The 18,489-nt window shown below is 49.0% G+C and overlaps 2 protein-coding genes across 2 annotated transcripts in view; both read left to right on the top strand.

Moving 5' to 3' along the window:
* Positions 1-2,855: 2,855 nt before the first annotated feature.
* LOC106744744 (alpha/beta-gliadin A-II-like) lies at positions 2,856-3,942 on the top strand. The gene is made up of 2 exons (XM_014619762.1): positions 2,856-3,881; positions 3,938-3,942. The coding sequence occupies exons 1-2, from the start codon at positions 3,527-3,529 to the stop codon at positions 3,940-3,942; spliced, it is 360 nt and encodes a 119-aa protein (XP_014475248.1). The 5' UTR covers positions 2,856-3,526.
* Positions 3,942-18,489, top strand: part of LOC106744761 (protein gustavus) — a 168,925-nt gene continuing 154,377 nt past the window's right edge. The window contains exon 1 of the mRNA XM_014619781.1: positions 3,942-3,972. Coding sequence (XP_014475267.1) covers positions 3,962-3,972 — 11 coding nt within the window. The 5' untranslated portion in view covers positions 3,942-3,961. The remainder of the gene's footprint in view (positions 3,973-18,489) is intronic.

The raw sequence follows: 18,489 nt of genomic DNA on the forward strand, positions 1-18,489 counted from the left end.
ACACTGAGAAAAAAAGTACTCAACAATTTTTTTGTGAGATATAAAGTTTGTTTCACAGAAACAAGATTTGTTTCGTGGAAATAAAGTTTATTTCTGTGAAATAACGATTCTGTGAAGTAAGATTTATTTCCGGGAAATTTCTGTGAAATAAACTTTATATCCTCCGTAGAAAAATTTGTAAGTACTTTTTCTCTCAGTGCATAATGTGCCTAAAATCCGTGCCTACATAGACAAAAATGCTAGATACAAATGAATAATTAACTTTTTAACTTTTATTTAGATCAAGTAATATTTGATACAAGTAAAAAATTTTCACCCTAAATTATCCAAGTAAAGTATACATATTTATTTGATCTAAGTAAAATTTATTTAATCCAAGTAACAATTTGCTAAGGTGGAGTATCGGAATAATTATTTACTTGAATCTAGCGCTTTCCTTGTGCAAATATCTTGAAATATGATTCTTCTTTCGGGTCATTTTCAATTCGAAGCATAACAAACTATCAAGTGTAATCGACGACGCAAGTTTCGGAAATAATCGACGGACGGTCTTCTCCGAAATATCAGTAGCGAAATATTACGACAGTTCGAGGAAAAACATATTCTCAAAGTTACACGCAAATCTCGCGCGCGTTCCTCACGTCGTGACGAAAAGAGAAGGAAAGAAAGAAGAAAAAAAGAAAATGTCGCATATCGGATCCTTGGTTCGTAACGCACCTCCGCGACGCACCTGCACCTGAGAGTTGTTGCCGCGCGGCATGGGGGGGGACGGCGCGAGCAGGTGCCAACGACCTTCGCGACCGTTTACCCTCCCCTCCGATCCTCTTGCGGAATTTCCAAGTGTTTTGGTGCCGGTGCAGGTGCGGTGTCATTCCGGGCGGAAAGATATCGGGCTAACGGCATCGCGCGCGGACACGCATAACCGTATAATCGAGATTTCATGGCTGATTCGTGCTCATTAGCGGCGCTACCAGGCGCGCTGATTAAACGCCAATTGCCATCGGCCGATTGAAAATCGCCGTCGCGGGTCCCATCGGCCGACGTAGATATGACTTTGATGCTTAGGAAGAGCGGTGCGTGGCGGACGAACGCTCATACATTATCGGATATCATCGCAACGTAGCCGCCGGCTGCAATGTTTCTAATTAACTGCAGCGTTCTAGGCTTTGAGTGCCGCCGGCGGTTTCGTTAATTACTCGAGACCACGGAATGAGAGAATCGAAATTTCGGCAAAAAATCCATTTCACCTGATCGCAATTAATCAAGCGGCGCTTGATTTATTTTCCGCCCGTTTCATTTGTCCTCTCTCATTTTTTTTTCTCCCCGAGTATTCCTTTTTTCACCGCGTCATTGTAACAGTGATAAAAAAAAATGTCGCTTCTATTTTCCGGGGTAATTGCGTCCGCGCGAAAAGTACCGACGCGAAATACGAACGCGCGCGCGCGCGGATGGGAAAAGCGTGCCGGCGCGGAATCGTAATAACCGGCGATGACGACCGCGAGCATCGATAAAGACAAAAGGAAGACAAGGCGGGGAAGGGAGATCCGCGAAAGAAGGCCGCCTCTCACCTGCGCGCGCGCGTCTCGCCGAGCTTTCCGCCGGTAGTCTCCCCTTTTCCCTCTCTCGCCGGGAATGACTAACGCGAAAATTTCAACGCAATCTTCGCCGCGTTCGCAAGGCGGTGTCGGCGCAGCTTCTGCGCTCTGACATTTAGGCATTGCTCAAACGGATGTTTAACCAGCCGCGGCTCCTCGTCTTTCTTCCGATCGCGGACGGTCAATTATCTCGCTGCTCGGGGTGCGCGGAGCGTTGAAATTTCGCCGGAATCCAAGCCAGATATCTTTCGAGCGGCGTCAGCAGGCCTCTCGCCGATCTTCGCCGACGATTTACGCCCGCCAGAGGATCGCGAGCGTCGCTCTGACTGCGCGCACGGATCCCGTCCGGGAGGCTCGATCGCGTAATCGCAATGATAAATAGTAAATGCCGTGGGATACCGCGTCGATATTGTTCGCGCGAGCGAATGCGGCTCGCTAACGTTGCTAGACACCGATATTTCCACATGTGGCAGCTAATAAGTGTATAATATATTGAGAAACCTCTTTCTCTCCGAATCGCCGGATCGGTGGGGGAGAATCGAACGCGCGGGGGGGGGGATCCCGCTCGGTCTTTTCTCGCTGTGCGTAATGACGGTTCCGTCCGAATCGAAAGTGAGCAATGAGGATAAGAAGCGCCCCGAGTCGGAATTTTACTTCTGCATTAAGTCCACTTGGTTCCATATTAAGTCTCCAAGTGGAGACAATGAAGATAACTTGGCATTTATAACATCAAAGGGGTATAATAGGAAACCTTAGAATAAATTTAATGTAGAACTAAAATGTCAGCCCGAGTCAGCCAGAAGAAGCGAACCGGGATGTTCACGAAACGTCGGAAACGTATCCACGAAGGACGCGGGTCTAACTTCAGATGAAGCATCGCTTGTATTAACAATTAATTATCATAGCGACCAAATCATAATAACGCGCTGTTTATCGTCGGCCTCCCGGTTAGCCTCTTCAGCCCCTCGTCGTTCGTAGTTTCCGCGGTTAGATCTTGGGAGCCTCAGGGCTCGCTCGATTGGAAAATTCGGCGAGCCGGCGACAACGTGACTCTCCCCCGTCCGGTCGACACCTCTCTCGCAGCCTTTCTTTGAGACAGCCCTGAGGCACGTAAATTGCGCGCGCAGCCCGGTTTGAAATTCGTGGCGCGCCGCGGAGATCCTTGGGGGCTGCGTTCCTCTCTCGCCTTTCGTTCCACGTCCGTTCGTTCGTTGGGTTCGTTCGCTCTCGCCCGTTCGGCTCCGGTCGTGGAAGTCGATGCTAAGGTCGGAGTGTTGTCGCGCGAGAAGGGAGTGCCGGGCGTCTGTCTCGCCGCCCTCCCGGTCCTCCCAGTGATCCCGAATTTCCTCGCGAGCACACGCGCTTCCCGCTCTCGAAGATGACGCTGCCGAGTCCGCTCGTCGTCGCCGCCGTCGCTTCCTCGACCGTCTGGAACGCCCGAAATCGTTGTTCGCGAGCGATCGTCGCACTGACACCCTGATCGGACGAGGGAGAATTTCGCGAGGGCACCCTTGAAAAAGCGCCGGTCGCGCAGTGCCACGACGCACGGGGGTTAGCGGTTACGCTGAGGTTACGTTCCCAGCGCGAGTGCACGAAGACTATCGATTGCCGAGTGCATTTAAACGGCTGCGCGTGGAATCGCTAATAAGCGTCTCACAGAGAGAGAGAGAGAGAGAGGCGTTCGTTCGCGTTTCGCCCCACGGTCGTGCACAATTGTTAGGTCTCGTCGTTGTGCGAGCCGAAGGAAACCTCCCGTTTGCCGACTCCTTCTCCTCCTCCTCCTCGGGGATTGATCAATCGGCGGAGCATCCTCGCGTTCCCCTCGGGCTATCTTCGGTCAGTCGTCAAGTACGAAGAATCACTATCGCTGACATCATGGCGAGACGCACGAGGGGCCGGTAGTTCGGGCTTGGCAGGGATGTCCTCGTGACATGTTACCCCGTGACCTTGGCTGGCGCAACTACAACGTCCTCCACGGAGAGGGTCGTCTTTTGGTGCGCGGGTCCAGCGCGAACACGAGCGGCCGATCGGTATCTTTCAACCCCCGTGAGATCGAGTATCGCCTGCTGCCGTTGGTGCAGGTCAAACCCGACTTCGTGATCCCATATGTGCTCTGCTGGAGGGTGCCAGGCGCGACCCACCGGATTCAGGTTCACCCGTCGCTCGTCCAACGTCACCAGCACCACCAGCAGCAACAACAGCAGCAGCAGCAGCGTCAACAGCAACAACACCATTACCAGCAGCATCGTCAGCGCCGACGACACTTTCAGGGAGCGCCGCGAAGACGTCCTGCGCCGCCGCCACCGCCTTCGACGGAGCATCATCCTGCGTACGGCGCGCAGCGTGACATTCTTGTGGATTCTGGTATGGAAACAAGGTGAGTGCTCGATCCCGGGGAGATTGAGCCGCGGCGAGGTTGCGCGAGGTTTCGGGATCTCCGCGGTTTTCATAGCTCGGGCGTGTCGCCCGCTCGAGCTTCACAGTTTCTCGACCCTTTTGTCTCCCCGTCCCTCCCCCACCCGCCCCGTCCTGAGTCTGTTTCTTTAATCGCTTTAAGCTCCTTAAGAATGGCTACCGTCGCGCTCGTGCTGCGCGATTAGGGACTGAAGGGCTCGCTATTGTGGAAGTGCGTCGTGTTTCTCGTTGAAAGAGATACGCGTTGACTCCTGAGGATATTTTTTTTTTTTTGTAATGAGCTTAGAGAGGGAGGTCGTAATCACCGCTGGTAACATCGGGAATTATACTCATCCACGTGTTTATAATCCATGCATCCATATACAGGGTGTTCCTTAATTAACGCCCATTATTTACATGCCATTATTCTACGTCAGGATTTGAATTGAAAAGTATCGAGGGAATATCGCCGAGACGTCTCAGTCGTTTGAGATAAAGACGATTTGAAAAGCAAGGCTTTTCGCAAACTGCGTTTCGAACGATCAAGTGGATAATAAATCTATTTTTCTTTGATTAATTTCAAGCGGATTTTATTCAGCGCTGTCATCTAGTCATTTAAAGGCCATATTTTTTAATTCACTATCGCCTAAAATGGATTGTTATACACAGTAAAAAGTGATTATACAATTTTATCTTAATAACGGTTCACTGAAATTTTTATGTTATTTTAATAAAGTGAATAAGTTAAAAAGCAATATGTTAATAAGATAAACATATTAATTTTATATATATTTGTGTACTTTATAACATTCCGCATGTCAAAGTGATACAAAAATTTCAGTGGACCTGTATTTAAACAAAATTTTCTATGTAATTACTTTTTTTCTGAGCTGCCGTTAAATTTATAAAATATATGTTCTATATATATTTTTGCTTGCTGCCGAAAGCGTACTTGTATCGTTCATAGTCCTTGGTCTTGTTATGAACTGTCAAACCATACTATGAAAAGAAATTGTCATCTGTTAAATTATCCAAAGATAAATCTGGGAAGATAAATGTTACTTTTTTACTTAAATGGCCTTAATTATTTTCAAAATTTGACAAAAGAAATATCATTTTTGGTTACTATTTTGATGTCTAAGAAGTCACTTGTATCACCTTTCTTATCAAGCAATCACTATTTCACTTTCTTTTATTCGATAATTGGATAACAACTGATTCTACTTTAACTAGAATTTTAATTTAAAACCAAACGCGCGCAATACAATGTACGACCAATAAATAATTTTTCGACGAAATGGCTCAGGTCTTTTCGATTCAATTTTTATGAAGAATAACGCTGTATAATAGTGAGTGTTAATTACGAAATATCCTCTATACATATATTAATTATTTACGAGAAAGGCGTCAACTTCTTCATAAAGTTTTTATTATATATGTTAGCGATATGATACTTGTGCACGACAATATGAAAGTCTCTCTCTCTCTCTCTCTCTCTCTCTCTCTCTCTCTCCCTGCAATTTGATGTTATCGAGCACCGTAAACGTCATCTTCTGCGTTCATCCGAAAGAAGGAGCATCTTCGTATACAAACGCGCGCAATACAATGTGCGACCAATAATTCGATTCCATTAGCGATATTCACAGGTGTCCGAACGACGACACGTGAAGCCTTCCTCGCGGTCGAGGAAACTTAACGCGGCCTAGTATTATCTCTCACGCGAAAAACACTCGTGTACACACGCGCCACGACGCCGAGACTCCGCGCTCGACGTCATAATAATAATAATACGACGACGCAACCTTTTTTGGCCACGCGACGCGACGGTTCATTGCCCCATCTGCGCGTCTTCGCGGCGGACGCACCCTCGTCCGTGCGTCTGACAGCGAAATAGAAACATTTCGTCGTCACCTAGACGGCGGAAATCCGACACCGCGCCAGGTGTTGTTTTCACAATGGCCTAGTGTGTGTATCCGCTTTATTAGCATATCGCGCGGTCAACATTCGGCCGCCGGATATATTCACTGTGCAATGTCGCGTTCGACGTCGCGGATCGGCGCGGACTTTGGGAGAGCCACGGCACGTAGGAAACGAATTTGTCATAAATTGCGCGGCGACTCCGATTCCGGCGCTCGGAAGCTTGAGCAAAGACCACGAAGCGGACGAGGAGAGGAGGAATACGCGCGCGACACCACGCGGTATAATAATGTTAATGCAATGGTACACCACGGTGATCTCACGCTGAGACGCATTCTTCCGTGCGCGGCCAAAAAAGCGGCGAACGCCCGTCCGCTGTCGAGAGCAGCAGCTCCTTCCGAGAGTCCGCGGGTTTCCACGACCTCCCGCTGTCGCTCTCCTTCCCCTTGAACCGTGCTTCCTGACAAAAATCTAGAATTACACCGCCGTACGAATAATATTTATTTTGTAACATATCCCTGTATATCATGGGCAGCAGCATAGAAGTCAGGAGTCAGCGCAGAGCAAGCTGCGAACATTTCTTGTAATTTTCTCTTTGAGCACGTTAGTTCCGGCCTACAATAGGTGTTTTAAGCTCTAAACCTTAAGAAATTAATCAATCACAGTCGAATTTCAAGAGAATAATCGACTGTGATTGGTGGGATTTCTTAAGGCTTAGAGCTTAAATTCTCACTGTAGACTCCGCTCTACGTCTGTTAATATACGATAATTAAGCGCCCTGTGCGGTGCTTTCGTCCAAGTTTCATGGTTTTGATACCACAAAAGAATCAAACTCTCTGCTCCCCCTCCCCCCTTCCCTTTCTTTTTTTCTCTCTCTCTCTCTCTCTCTAAATATATATATCTTCCTTGCTCCTGCTCTATCTGGCGGAAATGATCAAGAGACGTGATTTTACACATTCGATATTATTAACTCGGAAATGAAACCCGGTCGCGCGACACACGGCCTCGATTGGCCACGAGTGCTGGATCATTTGTCACGATGCAAATGTCTCTCCTATTCGATAGCCAGGAACGTGTAACGCGAGATCGCAATCCGTCGAATCCCAGGAAGCGTTCGCGTATCTTCCGTTCGCCGCGGGGCTCTTTTACAAATCCGTAATAAAGAGACCGCGCGTTTGACGGGGACGATCGTAAAAACGCACTCGTGCGACGGGAGAAAAATGACGGAAAGGGAGCGGGATTTCGCACCGGCCGTTCACGGCGAGCCATTTCCGGCGGCTAAGCCGGCGACTTCCCGCTCCTGTAAACGCCGGTCGAGCCGCGATGTCGCTGCGTCGATATTCTTCGTGCCGGTCTTCGCGGCGGAAAAATCTCGTTTTCGCACCTTCACGCCGCGTCCGCGTCGTTTTAGCTTTAGCCGAAATGCCTCGGACGTGAATTGCATTTTCACGTTGCGCGAGGCCGTCGCGAAATGCTCGCGATTCGTAACATTATTACCGCTCGCAACTCCTCGATCGCGTGTGTGTCACGCCACGAGTACGAGGAAATATTTATTGGCCGTGTGTGTTTTTCCAGCGCGCGCTCGTGTATACTAGGCCATAGATTCGCTCCCAAGTGACACAAATTGTTCACATCGACGTCGTGAAAAATGCAAAGAGCAAATGTCGTTCCGCAGCGGTCGACGAAAGAGTGGTTATTCATTCATTAAACTTAATGTATTGTCACTGTACCGGGAATAAGCTATACGTTACGCGACATCGACCGGCTTTTCCCGACTATTCGTTTAATGTACGTATCGTCGTGCGCCATGTTGTATAACACAAAAAAAAAAAGCGGAAAATTTACTGTTTTTCCATTAACCCCGCGACAATTTACGTGTGTAGAATTTAGAAGCGCGGAAAGAGAGAGAGAGAGAGAGAGAGGACGGGAACGGAGGAACATTTCGACATGAAATGCGTGTGTATACCCCGTCCGCGATAACACGTGCTTTTAAAAATGGACAAGAACTTATCGCTTTTATTTCGTCCGTGAGAGGAAACGGGAAACTTGTGTGTCCTTACTTTTCGTAGTTTAAGTTTTTTCCTCGTTAGTATCGCCGTAGTCTCGTTATTTTCACGTATTACCGTCCATTGTAAAGCCGCGCGAATTGCTTCGGGAACTTATCTACCGATTGCGCTATCAACTAGTCACGTACAACGAGAATCGTAATTACGGCCTCTAATGAGAGACGCGTTTCTTACTCGGTCAAGCGGCCGCAAATATGACGTTGTTAATCTGGGCGGCGAGATAAACATAATTTATTCAAGATCTAGGACGATCTAGTCTTCCATGAGATCTGGCGAACGCGGAGTTACAGTTACTCTCGAGTAAGATCGAGGTTGACGATGCAACCGGCGGAAGATCGCGTAAAAACGGCGCGGAGAGCTCTGGAAACATGATCGAGATAAATAGAGGAGATACCACAATAACGCTACGATATCAGAAATAACAAGTCGCCGTCGTGACGTCGTCGTGCCAATTTCGCGAGTGCGTAAAGCGCGTCCGCGATTCGCGCGCACTCTTCGAAAACTCTCATCCGCGAGAGGTGTCGATGATTCAATACGACAATTCAACTTTACGTGTTTGTATTTGTCACTTACTTATTAATTATCGTTACTCATTTATATGTACATATTTCGGCAAAACGGCAATGTACAGCTGATGGCGCGCGCCTTTCGGTACTTTTCGATTCTATAATGATTTTAGCAGCCAATTAAGGAAATATTGTTATTATTACTGTTGTTGCCGCCGTTAATTATTATTATTGCGAGACCTCTCGAAATTTACGAAAACAGGTACTTTTACGCGAGACACCACGTCAATGAGCGAAACAGCCGCGCGGCGACTTATCGTAACCCGCGGAATCCTCGGCCTAATCTTTGAAATGCAGATGAGACGCGCGCTCACCGAGAAAATTCTGCGCGTTCTCGAAATATGAGAAATGTGAATTTATGTAACAGCGGAAAAACGCGACGTGTACCTCTCTCCTCCCTCTCTCTCGCGCGCATACATTACAATAATAAAATCGCATTTACGCCTGGCACACGCGCGAACGAGCCCCGAGCGCGCAGAATTTGGGGAATTACGCGTACCGCCGGGACGGCGATAATGGCTACCGTTGCACCGTGGCGATAATCAATCTTTCGGACGATATCGGGCAGACGAGCAACGTTTGGCGAGCGTCAAAAACGATCGCTAACCACGATAAATCGCTCGCGCTTTACGCGAATCCACCGAGGTTCGCGAAAGGTCGCGTCTCGCCATCGTCGCGTAACTCGTCGCTTTCGAGGAGATGTCGGAGGTCCGAGACGTGGAAACGCCAATTTTTCAGGGACGCCTCTCCCGATGTGCGGTGAAAAGGGGCCGTCGCGGCTGAAATTGCAATGTTCACGAAAGCAACGGTCGTTATCGATCCCCCCCGGCCGTGTGTTACACACGGTGGCTCATACGTACGTAGTCGTTATCGCCCTCTTAAAGCGAGCGACGCTTTATCTGGATAAAATGGAGAACGATAAAGAAAGGGAGGTCGGAGCGGGCGGGGAGAAAAGGGGGAGATGAGAAGCGCGACACGGCGCGCAGGTGGAATCACGGCATAAAGAGGACAGATCCTATGATATTGTATTTCTTCAAGCAGAACGGGTTCCTCGGCTTCTCGCCGTTTTGACGGGGAAATATGTTGGCCGCGTGGAGGAGAAATATGGTCGAGACCGCGCGTAGAAAACGAGTCCGTGCTCCTGCTACGCGCAGTAATTAATAGCGAACCGTTATCGGATTTTTCTTCTTTCCCCCCCCCCCCCTTTTTTTTTTTTTTTNTTACCGTTTTCTCGGTGCAATGAGAAGGCGCCTACCTGGCCTCGTTGTATCTCCAATATTCCGCGCGAACTAGTTTCGAAATGCGCTTATCAGTTCGCAGGTGAAGAGATAGAAAGAGAGGAAGAGATACAGACAGATAGATAAATTGATCTCTATTTTTATTCATGCGTTCTGAGAAGACTTTCCTTCAAACACAATAATAGTAATAATACAAAAATGTCGTTAAGCAAAGACAGAAATACAATAGTATAAGAAAAATACAGAATCAGTAAGTGAAAAGAGAAAAAAAACAATATGAACACAATACAATAAAGAAAAGGCAAGTAAGAATTAAAATTGACTCGAAGCGAAAAGATAGTCATAAAGCTTAATCCTGAAGATACTGAAGCAGCGAAGACCACGCATAGTAGGAGGTAAATTATTCCAGTAACAAGCAGAGATTATCAGGAAGAATCTATTATAGATTTCATTCCTATACGCGGAGTACAGTAAGCAAATCGGATGCGGATCTTATTAATTTAGATAATTAATTTAAAGAGAAAGAGAGAGAAGAGAAGGCAAGGCAGAGAACTGTCGCGAAGGGTTGCGCGCTTTCTCGATCGTGCGGTTGCGATCGTTGCACAATAATTAATACCCGAGTCGCCGTGGAATTTCCGCAACGCACGCGCGCAAACCTTTGAGCAAATACGCCGGTTACGCGTTATTATCTCACAGTTAGAAATTCATTAAAGACGCCATCAGTACGTCCCTGCGATTCTAGGCGGTTTTTTTTTTTCAAAGTCGAGGGATCTTACTATACAACGACACGATAATTTTCCCCGCCTCGGCTCGCACGCTCGCTCACGAGTGCGGGTGCGTGATTTATCACGCACGATCGAAGTTTACGGTGACGTAAAAGTTTACGCACGTAAACTTTGCGCGAAAATTCCCGTTCGTTATATTCGGCACGACCCCGATTATTATTATTATGAAATCGTTTAACCGGCGGTGTCATAACCGTTCGTTCCGATATCAATTAGAAATTTACGTCGCGTCTGGCATTCATATAAATATACGTGATCACAAGGTGCACGATTCTTGCACCGATGGTCTCTCTCTCTCTCTCTCTTCCCCTCCTTCGTCCGCTCTCTATCGGATTATCGTCGAACTCTTTCGTGGCCTTTCCCGACCGCGTGCGAGGCTAAGAGCGTTTATTGATCGACCAAAGCCTCGTCCGCATCATTACGTTTCATCGCCGGCGCACCCGTGACGTCACGAATTCATTTTCAATTACTCTTACCGTTAGTTTTCACGTTCTCGCGTGCGGGCCCTTCGCGACACATCGGGGAGCTCGTTCGACGAGCGCCACGACACGAAATCCTACTTTACTCCGGAATATTTCATCGTACGTACGTCGTCCCGTCTCCGCTCGCTCGCGCGAGACTTTCCTTTTATTTCTGCTTTGTCGTCCGTCGTAATGGAGAAATGATTGAAATCCGTTTTGCGAAACACCCCCCTCCGGCGGTAACGAGAATTTCGTAAAATCACGGCGCCGGCGGCTGCAGTGGCGAGTTCGCGAAAATGCGCGGTGGCGGCGGCCCTCCATCGAATTTTCCGTCGAAACTTAATACGCGAAATTGCGACGGCAAGAGGTCCACGGCGGCCCGCGCCCCTGCATATCACCCATGGCTTCCCGCGCTCCTCCGACGCGCGAACGCAATTTACTTTCCATTAAGATACATTAGGCGAAATCCGCGGAAACGGCACTCGTCGGCGGAAAACTCGAGGCCGTCGCGCGTCATTCGCGAACTTTCGCCACTCCGACGCCCGCTAATCACGCCGGAAGCTCTCGCGCGAGCGGAACAATCGACCGTGCGTTGTCAGGCTTCGAGAGAGTTATCGGGGGATATTCGTGAGCTTCCGCGGAACGGCGAGATTTCTTCGCCAAGGCCCAGTGGAAAATCCTCTGACGTACGGTCGCGAGGACAAAGCGAGCGCGTCCGAGCGCGAGAGGGCGGAAAGTTTTCAAAGACGATTCTCTGCACGGGCAAAAAGGTAGCCGTTATAACCCAATAACCCTCGGGCTCTCTTCCTCTCGCTCTCATCTCCGTTCGGACATGGTCGGCGATAATAAAAACCTCGAGAATCCCTGAGACCTCGCTGTGGGTCGCGCGAGCCATCAGAAACCACCCCCCTCTAAACGAAAATAACGGGCGAGCGTGAGGAAAGAGGGGAGCGAAGAAAGCTCATGGACGTCGCGCTCGCCCCGACGTTAGATTTAATTTAAGCGTCGGTCCGAATCCTCAGCGTCCTCGCGATGCCGCATTGCCCGCATTCCCCCGTCGACTTTCTTCCGGGAGAGACTCGGTTACCGAGCAACGGTGCGCGTGTGCGTGCGACGAATGTCACGGACGAAAAGAGGCACTGGTATTTTGCTCGTGAGTTTGTCTCCATTAAGGGTATAAAATGCTTAGCGCCGGAGAGACGTCGTTCTCCTCCTGCGCTCGACGGCGGAACCGCCCGAACAGCGTACACGAAATCGTCGTTACTTCGACCCCTTTGTCGCTCGCGCAACGACGAGGGGCGCACCACCTCTGGAATTTATTTACGCGCTCGCTCGCGAAATTCTCGCTCGGCGTTCGTGGCGCGATTTTCGCGGCGGGACGTTCGCCCGCGTCACCGGGGCGGGCGTTTCGCACGTTGACGAAGATCTCGAAACGCCTCTCTTGTTTTTGCACGGCTGCGAACACCTGCCAGGCTTGCTCGGAATTATGCGTGTTCCCTGTGTACGGGTCGCGCACCGCGACGTTTGTCGCCCCCTTTTTCACGTCCGAGCAGCACGCCGCGTTCTCCCGAGATGCGCAAAGTGCCGACAGTCGGCCATTCCTCATTCATAAATTATTTATTTCGCGGAAGAGGGAGAGGAACGAGCGCCTTGAATGGCTGTGCACGTTTATGTCACAATTACACTCGCTACTCGCTAAACGCTCGATAAAAGACGTTTCTAAATGTGGGGACAGCTCAGCCGGGGGAATAATTTATACGCGAACGACAACTACAATAATTACTCGTTAATATTTGATCGGCCGCCGTGGAATGTATGCGATAATATCCGGTTATTCTTAGAACGCATCGCATCGCCGCCGAATATCTGCCGTCGAAACTTTCTGATCGATAGCAGCATCGCCATCGCCATCGAGAAGCTCGCAGAGGATGAGAAAATCGGTTGGGAAATAATTGAAACGCGCGTGACGATACACGACGGTACGCGATAAAAGTGTTAGAGAGAGATCATGTCTTTGTAAAGCGGAATATAAACTTTCTGCTTGTTACAAAAGACCGAACGATACGAGAGAGTATATAATAAAAGGAGGGAAGCAGAGACGCTCTCTGCGTGCTGCGACGTTGCGATATTTCAGTGCCGGTCAAACGTATCGTATCTGTACACACGGCGTAACACAGCGATGATACATCGCCACTTGAAGTCTTTATATATATATCGGAAGTTTCGCTGAATCGGTCGGCTGGAAATTATCGCACAAAATCCAACGCACTCGCGGCCGCCCGCGAATATCCGGACTTCAAAGCCGCGTGCCAATTTGCGTCACGTGTGATTTAGCCACGTTCCGTGTAAAACGGAATATTAGACCGAGGCGCCCTCTCAAAGCCGCGCGCGTCCCTTTGTGGACGCCCCGAGTGTGCCTTTTTCTTCCCTTCGTTTTTATCACTCCGTTCAATTATGCCCGTTTAAGACAAATTATCGTGTCCGCCGAACGCCACGCCCAGCCAGCCGCGCGCTGTTCTCTCCTCCGCTACCGTCGTCGTCGTCCTACGTACGGAAAAGTTCGATCCGCAATTCGCAAACCGGTCCGGCAAAAACGGCCCCGCCACTCGAAAGACTCGCGCATCCGAGAGATCGCGGCCGATCGGTTTTGCAGAAGATTCCACGCGCGATGTGCGCGAGCGCTGTGCGAAAGTCGAGTTTTCCCGGCTACAGTTACAGACAGTCGCTCTCACGTGTGCGCCGCGCGTGTGTACGGTTTCGAAAAATAAATCCGAAAATCTCAGCTCCAGAGAGAAAGAGGACTCGAAAATTTCCGAACGCGGAAATAGACGAGCTGTTTCATCATGCTCGCGAAATTCGGAGCCGATCTTTCCGCACCAACGGAAATTGGATAAGACGCCCGTCTCTCTCTCTCTCTCTCTCTTTCTTTCTCTTCCTCCATCACTTCTGAATTTTCAGCATATTAAATATCTCGGTGAACTTCCAATCGAGCGGCCAACGCGATCCGTCTGAAACCGAACGAGGAACGCGTCGTTGAACTACACCTTGGACGTCACGAGGTACTTCTACACACGAATATACGCCTGTCGCATAATCCAGACACGATTATTCCGGCGACATTCACGTCCGCTGCGAAAGCAGTGCGCGTAGCGCGAAAAATAACACGATTCCCAAAGCCGTGGAACGGCGATGAGAACCGCTGATTAAGCAGACGCTCCGCGACGTTGCCGCATCTCGCAGGTCCCACTCTTCTATCGACCGGGCAGCGTTGCCAGCTCCTTTTCCATGCCCCTTTATCGCCCCTTTCCACGCAGCCCTCCTCCCCTTTCTCTCCAGCCCTGTCTGTCTTTTTCCCCGCCGGTGGCTGCCCATTTCTCTCTTTATCCGCTTCGGACTCGAAGCCCATCGTAGCTAGAGGCATACCTCTCCCTTTGCTCTCCCCTTTCCCTTTTCCCCCTGTCCACCCATCTATCTCCCTTTCTCGCGTTTTCGTCCCTCTTTGCTCTCCGTCCGTTCTCCTCTCGCTTCTCCTTTCCCTTCTTCGCTATTTGTCCGCTTCACCTCCTTCGGCCACAGCTGTTCCACCTCTTCCTAGGGCAGATGCCACAACTAGGTGCAACGTCACCTTTATTGTCCCTTTTTCTCCCTTTCTCCTTTCGCTCTCTCTCTCTTTCTTTCTCTCTCTCTCCCTCCCTCGTCTTCCTGAACCTCGCAAGCCGATCGCAAAGGACTCGTCTGCTGATGACGAGGTCGATCTCGATCCTCGTCTTCTTCTTGCTCTTCCTCTTCCTCCGCCGGTCTCTACCTGTCCCTTCGGGTCTAGCTCGGTGTTGTTCGTTGTTTGGACGTAGCCTCGTGATACTCTGCAGCAGCATCGAGGCATCGGGTATTTCGTGAGTAGTTCCAAACTATCGGAGTAGTTGGAGCAGTTGGAACTTTCTCGCTTACGTTAGCCCGGCCAAGTTCGATGTTTCTCCGACGCTTTTCGACGCGTTTCGCGAATGAAACATCGCGATAGTTCGGTCGGAAGTGCGCGCATACGTGGAGTAGAATTGATTCGATCAATTATACGAGTCGGGTCGATCGAGCTCCTGATCCCGGTGAGAAGCTCATTTGGACACGGGAGCTTTCGTCGGACGAGGCGGTGTCTTGCGGTATCGACACGTTGCTTTACATATCACCTCGTTTCCACCGCCGTGATTGATCCAGCTCCACCGCGATCATTGAGGGAATTATTCTGTCGCATTAATTCCGCATCGGCAACGTCCGTTGCACACGTACACTCTCCGTAATTGAACCTCGTCCCTACCCCTCCTCCTCCGCGGCGCATCTCGCCGTTCGTGTGTGGCTTCACAATTTTCAGTGGCGGAGAGTCTCACGAAATAATCTTGGGATCCGTGTAATCTGCGGGAGATATGTTATCCATCAACCTGAATTCCTCTTCGAGTTGGTCCGCCCGGAGCCGCGTTGGTCCGCCATATTCGCACCGGCTGTTTCTCCTGCCTCGAATCATCGAGTCCTCGAGTATTCACTTCGTGACTCACTCGCAGACATCATCCGACGCTCGGCGGAGGTCGAAGGGCATCCCAGATCTGGGTCGGTTTCCGTTAGAATCACAAAGCGAATCGAGGAACCCACGCCTGGGACGTGCCAGAATTCCCCCCCCCCCCTTCCTCCCTCCCTCCCTTTATCATTTTATTTGCAAAACTTGGCAGCCGTCGCTTTTGCATAGGTCGCCGTTGTCGCCCGGAGTGACCCAAAAACTTTGTCGATGACGAATATGCCGTTGCAAAATTGCCACGCGCGTTGATCGCGATATAAACGCGCTCGGGGAAGGGGGAAAGGGGGGGAGCACTCTGAGCCAATTTCCATCTTTGATTGAATGAAACGAGCGGACATTATACAAGACAATTGCAATATTTAATACGGCGCGCTTTACCGACCGTCTTTCTTCCTTTCATCCCTCTGTTGTTGTAACACTCGCGAGGTAAAAATTCCCGAAAGTCGAGCAACTCGAGCTGCAAGGACGACATCGCGCAGCTTTACAATTTAAATCCCTATTCAGCTATTCTTTCCGTAAATCAAGAAGCTGGCTTAGACGAGAGCGGAGACGATGGCAGGACCTGGAGCACTCGATACGACCTCCGCTCGTGAAACGAACGCGCGCGCGGATCCGTGGGACCTAGTCTCCTTGTGAATTCAACGAGTTCCAAGGAGTATTTCTCCGACTCAACGACGCGCCGATTCAAAAAAGACGAATCCGAACTGACTTTTCAGCCCCGAGTTATAGCCGATTTGTCACCAGGAACGCGTGTGAATGGAGCAAGGACGAGGAGGTTCCTTTAAATATCGCGAACATTTGTCATGAAAATTCGCGCATTCATGTCCGCGGTGCTCTTACGGTCAATCCTCCCAACCCCCTCAACGTAAATTACACCACTATTATTTGTAAACTTAAATCTTTATTTTTCTTCATTTAAAAGCTCTTCAAGTCTTTAACTTTTTAAGGCCCACACATTGATCCCATTGAAGTAAAATATTGTAATCTATAAGATAATTTTAAAAGACTTTCCCAATAAAAATTTTTTGCCCGAACAACATTAACCGTTAAGAAATACGATTTTCTGAATGCACATAATTATATACATATATTGGACGTTTAAGGTATACAAATGAGATAACATTAAAATTGTTTTATTTAAGAAATATTTATATTTTCGTTTATTCATAACACGTTATTAAAGAGGAACAAAGAAATTCATTTATTGTCCATTTGTTATGAAAATAAAAAAAATAAAAACAGTTGCTTTTCTCACGTGTGCCCAGCTATAAAATATAATAAAACTTATAACCGTGATGATGGATATAAAACGTCAACTTTTTATTTTAAAGTGACATCGGATAATATTTTCATAAGTAGACTATATTTACGTTTTGTTCACAAATAACTTATTATATCACAAATACTTAGACAAATCCGAGTATCGACGAAAGTCGTCTAATCTACTATCGCCATATTGGTCTTCCCAGTTGGAAAGACACTCACTGGTTAAGACGGAGAATATGGCTCCGTTTAGGATGAATCGATAATATTATGTCGATGAAACCATTACTTTATCAGCAGACGAAATTTTGGGAAGGCCTAAAGTTAAATAAAATTTTAGTCTTTAAGTCTAATTTAATTCTACATTAAGTGTTGAAAAATCTTCTGCTGTGCTCCTTCGGTGCTATAAATGGAGAAGTTATTGCCGTTTTCTCCGCTTGAAGACTTAATGTAGAATTTAAAATCTCGACTCGGGGAAAGGATTGAATACCTTACTTCGTGCCATCGTCGAATTGAATCCGTTTTATCGCTGCGTTTTACGATCGCTAAATTAAGCGACATCGTGCGAAGATCGCGGCCGGCAGAATTCGAGCGGGAGGCTCCTGAATTTCCGTACACTTGTCTCTCACTCGAGGCCCGGGGAACGCGAGGAAGTGCAGCTGAAAAAGTGACCTCGCGCGACGCGCCGTGCTCTCGCGTCGAATCGCATTCCTCGCAGGTTGCTCATCACTGGCTCTCTCAGGTCCGCCCCTGAGGATCTCCGTTGCCACGAGGGGCACGGCTTCACGAAAACGGCTGTTGGAACCGCGTACCAATCTTAATAATGCGGCTACCTACCGCGGCGCATGCCTCCTCGATCCCCTTTGCACGGGAGCAGTCAGACGGGATAACGTCGTGTAATGAAGATTAATCTCGTCTAGCGAGCGAGCGCACCGACCATCCCGCATTCATAAATCAATCATATCCGTCCGATTATCATTCAAATCGGTCCCCGATCCTCTTGGCCGCTATTGCCGGCTACACACGTCGTTGCGCGGAATCAACAAATCGGCCACGATCGGCTGGCCATGACGACCGAGGAGCAGCTCGGTTGCGATTCGAATAATAAGCGCGATAAAGAGCAATTAACCGTCCCTTTAGCTGCAAATCGGACGAACGAGGAGGAGAGACGAGCGGAATGCAAATACCCGCGGAAAATATCAGCGGAGAATGCCAAAAATGAAACACCAACCGTGTTCGAGGAGGGCGGAAGCGCGCTTGCGTCTCGTCGCTTCGACAATTGTCCTTCGGGGGCGGAGGGGAGGAGTGCACCACCAAGCTTGTCCACTTTATTATTTAGGCGTCAATGAGTACTCGAGAATGAGGAGCGGTCGTTGGAAGTAGGACCGAAGCAATTGCGATCCGAATGTCGACGTTGTATTCGCGCGATACCACCGGCCTGCGAGGGAATTCGCCGGCCGGTAAAATCTTTCCGTCTTAGTTTCCTCGCCGTTGACATTTATTTGCTATTATAGGGCTTATGATAACGAAGATACCCTATATTCCCGCGGATTCCCTTTGTGGGCGAAAGAGCTTAAGGGATTTTACCGGAGCGTCGCGGCGCTTATTGCGATCTTATACATTATGGAACTCCTGAGTGGCGA

The sequence above is a fragment of the Dinoponera quadriceps genome, unplaced genomic scaffold, assembly GCF_001313825.1.
Source record: "Dinoponera quadriceps isolate SergipeBrazil2010 unplaced genomic scaffold, ASM131382v1 scaffold1471, whole genome shotgun sequence".
Classification (NCBI taxonomy): Eukaryota; Metazoa; Arthropoda; class Insecta; order Hymenoptera; family Formicidae; genus Dinoponera; species Dinoponera quadriceps.